A 12,635-nucleotide genomic window follows, 5' to 3' on the forward strand; every position below is an offset into this window, starting at 1 on the left:
TGATTCATTGAGTCAGCTTGATCCTGATAAGTCAGAATTCATAATCAAAATTGTGAAAAGGAAGGCAGTGAATAACCTGGCAGGCTCATTAGCATTAAATACTGTTAAAATTGTGGAAGATTTCACACACAACCTGTACTGGTTTTGTCTGCACATTCCTACAAGACCAGCTACTTGCTCATCATCCTCACTTAGCAAGTTGTGCTAGCAATGCATGTATTAATTTGCAAAATTATTTCAAATTCTTGCCAGAAGATAAATTAAATAATGAACAGTTAAAGAAAGTTCAAAATTGCTATAATTGCTACTGCTATCTCCTCTTCAGTCGGATTTTGATAGCTTTATTCTAAGGACATGGTAAATCATGTCATAAAGAATTTCGTCTTGGGAAGTAAATTACACTGATGTGACCTTTCAAAGATAGATTTCCACACAGATTATCCAGAGTGGTTTCATAATTGCAAAGTATTGTTTCAAAGATGGATGAATCCGAAGGGAAACACAAAATCAGGATTCACTTAACCATAACATTTGTCTTCAGCCTTTCAGGTTATGAAAGGACATTAATCCCAATCAAAGGAATTCTGCCATGTACAAAGGAAGTGGCTAGTCTACAGTTACTGATACCAAGTCAGATGGAGAAAATGTAGAATTAATTTTTCAAAGTTGCACAATCATGATATTTATAAACCATGAGCAGCTGGAAGATACTGGATCGTTTTGTTTCAACAGGTTTGCTTTTTGGCTGAATCTTGTCATAGTTTGACATGCAAAATGTCAAAGAGTCAAACTCTGACCAAATGTTATTGCTAAATTGTAAAGTGCAAGCTTGTTTTTAAACACGTCAGTTAAAATAAATTCTTGATACATCCTAGCTTGCAAATTGGAGTCACACAGCATTGGATGCCTATTTTGCATCCCAGATGATCTTACAAAACATTTCTCAGTTTGGCAATACCCGTGCAAGTTGCTTCTGATCTGAACCTATTCCGTTCCTCGGTTAGATTCAAATGGGAACTCAATTTATAATTCTGGAAGTATAAATTCATGGTTTGCTGCATGATCAGATTCCTATTATGTGAGGATTCTCGGGTTCTCTGCTGAATGGTGCAGCACATGGTGAAAATACTAAATACCCTCAACAGTAACCATGGCACCGGTTGAGAAGTTGATACAACGAAATCCAGAAATATGGATAGGAGAACGAGAAGTAACTTGATAGAGAAATACAAGGTAATGAGACACAGAGTGGATAACCAGAGACTGTTCGAGGGCAGGAATGGCTGTCACGAGAGGGGTCATCATTTTCAGGGTGATTGGAAGAAGATATAGGGGAGTTGTGAGAGGAAGGTTCTTTATCCAGAGAGTAGTGCTTGGAATGTACTGACAGCAGTGATAGGAAGAGTCAGAGACATTAGGACCATTAAAGCAACTGCTGGACAAGCACATGGACAACAGTAAATTGAGGAGTGTGTATCTTTGGTTGATGTTAGATTAAGATAAAGATTTGGCACAACATCATGGGCCAAAGGGCCTATACTGTTCTGTTCTATGGAACAAAATGCCCAGTGATAAATCCAAGAAATGCACTCGTTCAATTTGACATTCCATAACTAACTGATACTTTTCTTCTGAAGGAAAACAAAATCATGATTTAAAGATCAGAAGTTAAACACAAGCTCTGTAAACTTGGTTCTATTTTAGTATATAATCAAATGTCAAGCACAAATGATCTATCACACTGCCAGGTCATATTTTGCACATTACAGAGAGCCCTTTGTTCCAGTCAGATACATCCAAGATGATGTTTTTCTCAACTGTTCAACTGTGCAATAGGAACTGATATCCAAGCAACAAATTGCTAGATTTTAAAAAATGTGCACAGATAAGTATAATCAAACCTGATGATGCTGAAAATTCAATCAAATGCTAAATGAATTGCATATTCCTTTATTTACAATTTGTTTGAGTCACAGTACAAACCATAAAATTATTCTCACCCACATCATTAATCAAACTCATTTGTCATTTTTTATTGCTTTGATTCTCACTTACAAGCAGTTTATAATGAAACTGTAACAATAGTGCTCATTAGTAAATAAGGAATCCAAAATCTTGTACAACAGACTTACGCAATGACAGGGACAGCCGAATCGAGCATTGTTAAATCTGTTAAAAGTTCCCAGGTATGGTACAATCCGTGACTTCTACCCTATACAAGAGTTGAATTTGTTTAATCCATTTTGAATGCATTTTTATATTTCCTCAATATACTATTGATTTCTTATTTATTCCCTTTATCATGCAATTAAATCTATTTAGAATTAAAATTTAGAAGTCAATCTTTAGACACAATGGAATAGAAAGTTAAGTCTATAAAAATCAGGCAAATTCAGAGTTTGATCCCTGATCTGTGAAGTATCAACCAACCTCAGTATTTGGATAAATTCATCAATCGGAGATTGGGAAGTACTTGGAAAACTTCCAATTTCTTGAAGCTGAAAACAATTTACCTCTCCAGATCTCCAAATCTTTGTCTCAGTAAGGTTAGCTCTCAGTCTTCTAAACTCAAGAATATAGTTCTACTCAAAGTCTCTTCAGAGGACAATCTCATCCCAAGGATTCATTTAGTGGTCTCAGATGGCAGACTGGTTAAGAAGCTAAAATCCTAAGAGATCCATTCATTGGTTAACATAATCCAACATTGGCCTCGTGGTAGAAGGCAAGGGTGATTGTTGAAGGGTTTTTCTGCAACTGAAAGGTTTCATCCAGTGACATATCACAGGGTACAGTGACTGTCCTTTGCTGTGTATACATTAATGATCAAGACACAGAGGCAACAAGCATGAATAGCAAGTTCACAAATGACAAATTGAAGGTATGGTAAATAACAAAAACCCTTCGTCTCTAAGATAACACAAATGGGCTGTTCAGAAGGCAAATAGCATTCAAGTCTGAAAAGAGAGAGTGAATAACTAATAAGTCAGGACAATATAGTTAGAGATATCAATTTGTTCTTTAGATTCCCTAGAGTGTGGAAACACGCCCTTCGGCCCAACAAGTCCACACCGACCCTCCAAAGTATAACCCACCCAGACCCCTTTCTCTCTCACGAATGTAAATAACCTGTGGGCAATTCAGCATGGCCAATTCACCTGACTGCACATATTTGGACTGTGGGAGGATACCCACGCAGACACGGGGAGAATGCGCAAACTCCACACAGACAGTTGCCCGCTGCTGGAATCTAAACTGGGACCCTGGTGCTGTGAGGCAGCGGTGGTAAGCACTGAGCCACCGTGCCACCTCAAGGGGACAGTGCGAGGGGAGGAAACCCTCGAGTGTTTATTATCAGGTCTCAAAACCACTTCTGTTTTTGAAGGAAGGCCAGGGTGGTGGAGAGTGATCACTCCGTTTGGGATTTATTTGGAGGTGCCTCAATCAGCATAATTATTCAGGTTCCATATCTGAGAAGGCCAGAAGATAAGCTGTCAAACCCAGAGCGTTCTGGTTTCATTGAAATAAGCTGCTGCTGTGAAAGAGAAGTGACAGAGGGCACTTTAACATGGAAATGGCGCCTCTTCAACTATTGTGGAAACTCCAATTAGAACTAGAAAAGTCAGCCATCTCATCAATAAGTGAGGAGCCCACTTCAGAATGACTTTAGATGGCAAATGTATCCAGGTCGGCATTGAGAGCCTGTCGGGAGCTCTTTAATCCATATCTACCATAGTGTGTCAGTCTACATTCAGGTGAATTGCTCCATATTTTGAAATTGGACACAGACTTTAAAATCCCCATTGAGGTCTCCCCTGTACTCTAAGATTTTTAATGAGCCCAGACTGATGCGGAGAGTATTACTAAGACCTGAAGCAGACATCTCTAAAGTAGCTGGCAACAGTATTATTGTGCACCTTAATTCACAACATTCATATTGTCCATAAATACTCTTGAATGAATATTTTATTGTCACGTGTTTATGGGAAAATATAGTGAAAAATGTTTCGTTACCACAATCCAGTGCCATTCTGGATTATAAAATGAGTAAAAATGAATTACTTATTTTCTTTAGTTACTAGGTCCCTGTCCTGATATTTTTTTCAACTGTATAAGTGGGAATGTCACATAATTAAAGGTATATATGGCAAGTTCAAGCCAGGATATTTTCCTCAATTTTCCCAATAGCTGATTAACATGCTCAGACAAGGTCCTTTGGCAAACACAGGAAATAGACAACTACATAAGTTACTGAAAGGCTACTGTCTGGGCATACAGAAGCCAAAAATGGAGAATAAAATATATAGTGTATCATGAAGCTGATTACAGCTGGGAAGGGAGGCAAAACAACACAATGTAATGTCCAATAGCTAACTTCATTTTTGAAGGGTCATTAAAAATCTGAAATCAGTTTACTTTTCACAAAAAAAGTTATTTTTAAATATAAAAAAGTATTAATATTTAAATGCAACTGTAAATTCGGGCATGAGCGATTTGCAGCAGCACTATGGAAATTATGAATGCGAGGATTTGCCACGAAGCATTCAGCTCTTGTTCAGAAAATTATTCAGCCCGTGAATTCAAGAGGCTTTCAGAACGTGGACATAAGTGCGAACTGCTTGTTCTCTTACGCCTTGTTGATTTCCTGCACTGTGGACTTTAACCTGTCACAAACGCTAAACATAAATAAAGAATGGCGTAACTGGATAATATTAATCAATGTTTCAATGATTTAGCCCTCTGCTTTGGTTTCCACCGTTGAGATCTTAATATGATGCTGATTACACAGTTCAATAATGTAAGAAAGTGTGTCATGGTGGCCTGGACAGTTGGTGCCAGATGCTGATTTTCTTTCTTGTCTGGTTTGGACCAGATAAACCCTAAACATTCGTTGGCCACAAGTTTCTTAAGATCCGGATCAAAATAAATAGAAAACAATTATGAAAGATTTTAGTATTACGACAATTCAAGCAATGAATTATCCATTCATGAGTAAATTAGTCCTGCTACTTTGCAATGGTATATTCAAAACTGCACAAGCTGCATTGTCAATGACTGAGTATGTAATAGTCACATTGATGCACAATGGGCATGCGAGTGTTTCAGACAGGTCAACACCCTTGAATTTCCAGTCATCTGCTTCCTATTTGTAAGTTGGACTCTAAGTCACTGGTTGTCATCACCAAACAACTGCTACTGCTGACTCCATGCATGCCAATGGCTCTGTTGGCAATAGGCGCTTCCAGTGATGCTCAATCCTGGTGGCCCATGAGCTGGACATCAGTATAGTGGCACTGCATCATGTCCAATTCTCACATCAAGGCAGGCTGGCAGAACACATGGTAGATATACCCTCTATTGGTTAAGTAGACCTTCAAGTGAACACCTCCCCACTGTTCGTTTTATACTGAAGATGAATATTGCCCAACATCCAAGACTGTCAATTGGGAAAAAGTGAGGACTGCCTGATGAAGGTCTTATGTCCAAAACATTGACTCGCATGCTCCTCGGATGCTGCCTGACCTGTTTTGCGTTTCACATTCTCGACTCTGATCTCCAGCATCTGAACTGCTCACTATCTCCTGGTTGATTTCAACACTACTGTGAATCCTCTTCCAAGGATGCCTGTCATGAAGTTCTCCTCTCTTTACAAGACTGCCAATTGGTCATTCTGATTGCATTATGTAATTTTTCCTCTTTCATGACTAGCAATTCATATTAACAATTAAGCTTAGACTGTGGAAGGTAACTCAACAGACAAATAGGTTCTGCAGATCTCCGTGAACTCATTCAGAATGGAGAAATTTGTCAGTCTTGCCAATTTCAAAGCCAGAGTTGACTATGACAGCTGGAATAAAAGGGAGCGCACGGAAACAATGTGTGGGAAACTGTTGAACATTTATGCAAGCATGGCGGACTCTCACCTTTAAGCCTCCAGACATGTGATAATGACATCATCTATCATTTCAGGCAGGGAACAGTTTCGGCTAGCCTGCCACACATATGGTCAACTACTCCACAATAACATGAATATTACTCCTAGTGCCTCTGCCATAAACTACTCCACAATAAATCGCATACTGCTTCGACAGTAAACTACGCAAAACTCCTACTGTTTGACGTGTCAGCTTCCTGGACGTTTCGGGCAAAAGCCCTTCATCAGGAATAAAGGCAGAGAGCCTGAAGCGTGGAGAGATAAGCTAGAGGGGGTGGGGAGAGAAAGTAGCATAGAGTACAATTTGCCCAACACCAACATATGGCTGACTGACTGCTCTGTAATTCCTAGTGTTATCCTTATTCCCTTTCTTAAACAAGAGAATAATATTTACCTCGCTCCAATTATCCCCTCCCCCACTCACCTATTGTACTCTATGCTACTTTTTCCCCACTCCCACCCCCTCTAGCTTATCTCTCCACGCTTCAGGCTCTCTGCCTTTATTCCTGAGCAAGGGCTTTTGCCCGAAATGTCGATTTCGCTGCTCCTTGCATGCTGCCTGAACTGCTGTGCTCTTCCAGCACCACTAATCCAGAATCTGGTTTCCAGCATCTGCAGTCATTGTTTTTACCTCAGGGATATTCTCAAGGTCTATCCTGTCAGGAAGCAAGGGAAAGGCTTCCTGTGCCTTTGGCGATGATCTTTGCTTCCTCACTGTCCATTGGAGTAGTACAAGATAATTGGAGCATGTTATCCTTATTCCCTTTCTTGTTTTAGAAATGGAATAAGGATAACACTAGGAATTACAGAACAGTCAGTCAGCCTTATGTTGGTGTTGGGCAAATTAGAGGGGAGTCTAAGTCTGGTCTTTCAGTGGAAGAGCATGTTTGATTAGAGATAGTCAGCATGGCTTTGAGAGGGGCAGGTCATGCCACACAAACCTTATTGAATTATTTGAGGATGTGATAAAACACATTGAAGGCAGAGCAGTCGATGTGGTGAGTATGGATTTTAGCAAGGCAGATGAGAAGTTTCCCAATGGTAGCATCATTCAGAGAGTAGGGAGGCATGGGACACGGAAATTTGGCTGTCTAGATACAGAATTGGCTGGCCCATAGACAGAGGGTGGTAGTCGATGGAAAGTATTCAGCCTGGAGCCCAGTGACCAGTGGTGTTCCACAGAGATACGTTGTGGGACCTCTGCTATTTATGATTTTGATAAATGACTTGGATGAAGAAGTGGAAAGGTGAGTTAGTAAGTTTGCCAATGATATGAAGCGTGGTGGAGTTGTGGATAGTTGGAGGGCCGTTGAGGTTAGATTAGATTAGATTAGATTCTAATCTAATCTAACCTCAACGGCCCTCCAACTATCCACAACTCCACCACGCTTCATATCATTGGCAAACGTACTAACTCACCTTTCCACTTCTTCATCCAAGTCATTTATCAAAATCTTAAATAGCAGAGGTCCCACAACGTATCTCTGTGGAACACCACTGGTAACTGGGCTCCAGGCTGAATACTTTCCATCGACTACCACCCTCTGTCTATGGGCCAGCCAATTCTGTATCTAGACAGCCAAATTTCCCTGTGTCCCATGCCTCTCTACTCTCTGAATGATGCTCTGAATGATGTTGCAGTGCTGGGCTGAAAAAATGGCAGTTGGAGTTCAACCTGGAAAAAAAAGTGAGGTGATTCATTTTGGAATATCGAATTTGAATGCAGATTGCAGGGTTGAAGGTAGGATTCTTGGTTGTGTGGTGGAACAGAGGGATCTTGAGGTCCACATCCTTCGATCCCACAAAAGTTGCCACCCAAGATGATAGGATTGTTAAGGTGTATGATGCGTTGGCTTTCATTAGCAGGGGGACGGAGTTTAAGAGCCACAAGGTTATGCTGCAGCTCAATAAAGACCTGTTTAGCCAACATTTGGAATATTGTGTTCAAAGCTTTTGAGATGGTGCAGAGAATTTTTAAGATGCTGCTTGGCCTGGAGGGCATGTGGTATGAAGAAAAGTTGAGGGAGTTAGGGTTTTTGTCATTAAAGCAAAGAATGATGCACGATGTACAAGATGAGAGGCATAGATAGAGCAGATAGCCAAAGACATTTTCCCAGGGCAGAAATGGCTATCACGAGGGGGCATAATTGAAAGGTGATTTGAGGAATGTTGAGAGGAGATGTCAGAGGTAGGTTCTTTACAGTGTGTTGGTTGCGTGGAATGCAGTAGTCGAAGACATTAGGGACACTTAAGTGACTCTTGGATAGGCACATGAAAGACAGTAAAATTAAGGGCATGTAGGTCAGTTTGATCTTACAGTAGGATTAAAGGTTGGTACAACATGGAGAGCTGAACAGTTTGTACTGAGCTACATTCTATGTTTCCAGCCTAAAATGCTGGATGTAATCATTCTGTCACACAATCAGACACAATGCAATAGTCCATCATACAAGCAACAGACGCCACAGTGTTCATCTACTTTACCATTGGAACGATGTGTAGAAAAATAGCTATCCATAACCAGTACCTACTGTTGACAAAATGATCACTTGCAGATGAGATAGAAGCAGCCCTGGCTCTCAACGCTACCATCCGCGTGGTGTACCAAGATGAGTTTTTTGAGACCTAGTGGACTACTTACATTGTAGCGTTATACCCAGTGCTGTCATAGACACCACTGTTTCATTTGCTCAAAGCTGAGCTTCCATTTCAAGACTAAGACTATGAATATACCTCGACAATCCTCTTAGCAACCAAACCCTCACTTTGCAGACTGGACTAGAAGACTTTACCTCATGGCTGATTTCCACTCCAGAAGAAATCTGGGAACACAACATATTACAGGATACTTTATTCCATGTCACTGGACCCACACATTTAAGCTTTAAACCTCAAACACTATTCAGTTTGCAGAGATTCAATATTAAGTTATAAAGGATTCTCAGTCTTCTCCCAAGTGACATTTGCACATGACATTCATTCACAAAACAGAAAAGCATTGAAAGTTTCTGAAATCACATTCACCAACACGTTTTGACATCTTGGAATACTACATTGAGAAGAGAATTCAGTTTTAATGACTAATAGCATTAATATGGAAAGATTGTGATGACAGAAACATGTTATTTAAAATAATTGTGCAACAGATCTTGATATAACAGCCCCAGATTCTTTTTACTCACAGCATCTATAAACGTCAGCTGCTGTGCCATGAACCGTGACAAGTAGGAGAGGAGCTTTTCATCAACTTGTTCTATGGTTTGACCCCCTTCATCTTCCATGTAGAACCTAACTTTTCCATGGTACTGTCCTGTGCAAGTGTCGATCAATATTTATTTTCTGCCCAAAGTTTACATCATTTAGTATTGCACGAAGATATCTTACTATCTTGTGACTGGAAATTGTGCATTGGTTTACAATGGTAACCTAACATTTGTACTTTTAAATCTGGAATTGGTGAAATTATTATTATATTTCGTAAACACATCCCTTCTCGGGAGCACTTCAGTTCCAAAGGAAATCATACTAGTTAATATATTCCCATCCCAACGTCTCTCCTACGAAAATATTCCAAATCAATTTCTTGCTTCACATTAAATCTTCAAAAATACTATATCATAGATATTTTAATACCCATAAAAGTTCTATAATATTTAGATAATGAATTTAAAAATATTAAATCATATTGGTAAATAAATTGCCATTGACCACAACAGTTCAAAAGGAAATTGTTCAAAGAGTCTCATTAAATGCGGCTTGGTCTTATCAGATGATATTAGTGTCAATTCTATGCAGAATTGTGTCTTGTAAGTTATACAGTCAGTGCAGGGACATTCACTCAAACTTTTTATTTTAGTGAACTTAGCCGAATGATAAGTTTGGAAGTAATTTCAAACCTTCTTAAAGAAGCCCAAATGAACTAAATCCTGAGACAGAAGGGCAAGTTCTCCATGAATTTATCGGTAGGCATCCTGAATTTGACAGCCTCAGATTATCACTCAATGGAGATTCTTGTGACAAATTGGTAGTGTTCCAACCTCTGGAACAAGTGGCCTGGGGCTCAGTCCCACCTGCTCCAGAGATGTGTAATAGCAATCAAAGCTTTTGTCATGTAGTGCTAGTGTTACTAACTTTAAAACGGAAGGCCTGGGTTCAAGTCCCAAATCCTCCAGAGTGTGTATTAACATGTAAGCAGGTTGATTAGAAAATTATCTTGCCACTGAAAATGAACAGCTTTACACATCATGCTGGAACAACTTCAGGCACCACTGACGCAAACCATTGAGAAGTTATTATTTCACTAATGCCCAACATATCCAAATGATCATACATGCGGTGAAGATAGTGTTCTTCCAGTGTCAATGATTACTACGAGACGAGACAGGTCTGTGGAATCACGTAAACTAGATGTTAAATGACCATTTTGACAAATCAATTTTATCACAGTCCATTACATAAAAATATCTCACCTTCGTTGTAACTCATTCATTTGTATTAGCATTAAGTTGCAGAGATAACAATTTATCTGGCAGCTATTTGTAAAGATGTTTCGTTTTGAAACCCAAATTTCAAGAGGAAGAGCCAAGTTGGCCAAAGGTGCTTGTGCTGATCCAAATGAATCCATCTCATTAAAATTTCATTTCTCTGTACTGCGAGGAATTGTAGTTCAGCAATTACAATTCTAATTTATTGCAGTATCGTCAATGTTAAGTTTGCAATTCAACTAACATGGACAACAAAGTCCCTCTGAATACAAGCTTATCAAAATACATTCTGAAATTATTTTTCTAAATAATTTTCTAAATAGCTAACTTCACACATTGTGTTCCATCTGCCACATCCTCATCCGTTCACACAATCTGTCTGTAGATTCTTTGTTCTCATTCCACGTAAGGAGTTAGAAATGTAACAATTGAAACAGTAGAACAAAGCATAAACAAGGGCAGTGAACTAACATTTGCTGTTCATGACAAGAGCAAGTAGCTGCATTGATCAACTGGAACATGCGATAGAAAATAAATAGCTGACATGAAGTATTTTTCACGACTCCCATTAAAATAAGTAGCACTGTGGGGTTCCATGCAAACATTCATAGTACAGGGAGTATTCCGTGTACAGGACGTGAGTGGCATTAAATTAAATGGAGGTGAAGTAGAGGCTATTCAGTGCAAGGTCGAATTCAGAGGGGGCAAACAGGTGTGATAAATAGGGACTGGTAGGGGAGTCAATTTGAGGGAGCAGCAGAGAACTCCAAAAGTGTCCTGGTTAGGGAAGGACACATAGAAGGAGTGGATGTCCATGAATCAGATTTACTCCACAGGATTGGCATAATAACATTTTGCAGTGATGTATTTAAGGTAAGTTCACAACTGCATTTGTAGCAAACAGAACATACATTTGCACTACCAAACCCTAACTCACAATTATTGGAGTTGTGGACTCGCAGGTAGATAGGATAGTGAAGAAAGCATTTGGTATGCTTTCCTTTATTGGTCAGAGTATTGAGTACAGGAGTTGGGAGGTCATGCTGCGGCTGTACAGGACTTTGTTGGAATATGGTATGCAATTCTGGTCTCTGATGTCGCGAAACTTGAAAAGTTCAGAAAAGATTTACAAGGATGTTGCCAGGGTTGTAGGATTTGAGGTATAGAGAGAGGCTTAACAGGCTGGGGCTGTTTTCCCTGGAGCGTCAGAGGCTTAGGGGTGACCTTATAGAGGTTTACAAAATCAGGAGGTGCATGGATAGGATAAATAAACAAAGTCTTTTTTCTGGGGTAGGGGAGTCCAGAATTAGTGGGTATAGGTTTAGGGTGAGATGGGAAAGATATAAAAGAGACCTAAGGGGCAACGTTTTCACGCAGAGAGAGTGTATAGAATGAACTGCCAGAGGAAGTGGTGGAGGCTAATATTTAAAAGTCATCTTGATGGGTACATGAACAGGAAGGCATGGAGGGATATGGACCGGGTGCGACTAGACTGGGTTAGGATATCTGGTCGGCATGGATGAGTTGGACCGAAGGTTCTGTTTCCATGCTTATACATCTCTATGACTATTTCCCACTTGCCTTCAGAATTAAAATACTTTTCTTGCAAAACGAATGTAAATCTTCTTAACATCCCTTTCTAGGTTGTCTCATCCTTCAGAAACTGATTGAGGTGGTTATGGGCCTGTTTTTCAGAATCTGACCCAGCACTGTCTGACGCAAATAAGAAAGTACCTTGCAGAAACACTTCTAACTTGAAACTTGATACTTGACCGAAGCGCAGTTCTCCAGCTAGTTTAGGAGAATGAGCTGCAGCACTGGAAATAAAGTCAGAGTTAATAACTGTTCACCAGGAAAGCAAAGTTTTGTCGAACTACAACATATAATTTTACAATTTTAACGTTGGCTTTTTTTTGGAATAAAGGGCAATCCTGATCATGCAGGAGAAGGTGAGCCACCATCGAGAACTGGTACTGGCAATCCCATTATGCCTTCAGACAGGGAACCAGTGAAGGAGGAATGACTGTCTGAGTCAAATATGCTGGTCACGAATTGAAGCTGCAAGTTAACCATGTTTCTGGGTTTTCTCTTTTGTGAACGGCACAGATAATGCTTGTGTATGAAGTGATTTCACATGCATCTGAGGATACTTATTAACCAGCAGAAATTCTTGGTGTTTAGATTATGCTTTCTCCACCAGTAAGGAGAAAGAGTTATTT

At 39.8% G+C, this 12,635-nt stretch overlaps 1 protein-coding gene across 1 annotated transcript; it reads right to left on the reverse strand.

Moving 5' to 3' along the window:
• Positions 1–4,713: 4,713 nt before the first annotated feature.
• Positions 4,714–12,147, reverse strand: LOC148147017 (ral guanine nucleotide dissociation stimulator-like 1). Its single transcript, XM_087996210.1, has 3 exons — positions 12,029–12,147; positions 9,115–9,237; positions 4,714–4,902 (listed from the first exon to the last, which is right to left on the reverse strand). The coding sequence occupies exons 1-3, from the start codon at positions 12,047–12,049 to the stop codon at positions 4,714–4,716; spliced, it is 333 nt and encodes a 110-aa protein (XP_087852336.1). The 5' UTR covers positions 12,050–12,147.
• Positions 12,148–12,635: the final 488 nt, after the last annotated feature.

This window comes from Chiloscyllium plagiosum, unplaced genomic scaffold (genome assembly GCF_037043375.1).
Source record: "Chiloscyllium plagiosum isolate Xiang-an unplaced genomic scaffold, Cpla_swu_hap1 HiC_scaffold_18, whole genome shotgun sequence".
NCBI lineage: Eukaryota > Metazoa > Chordata > Chondrichthyes > Orectolobiformes > Hemiscylliidae > Chiloscyllium > Chiloscyllium plagiosum.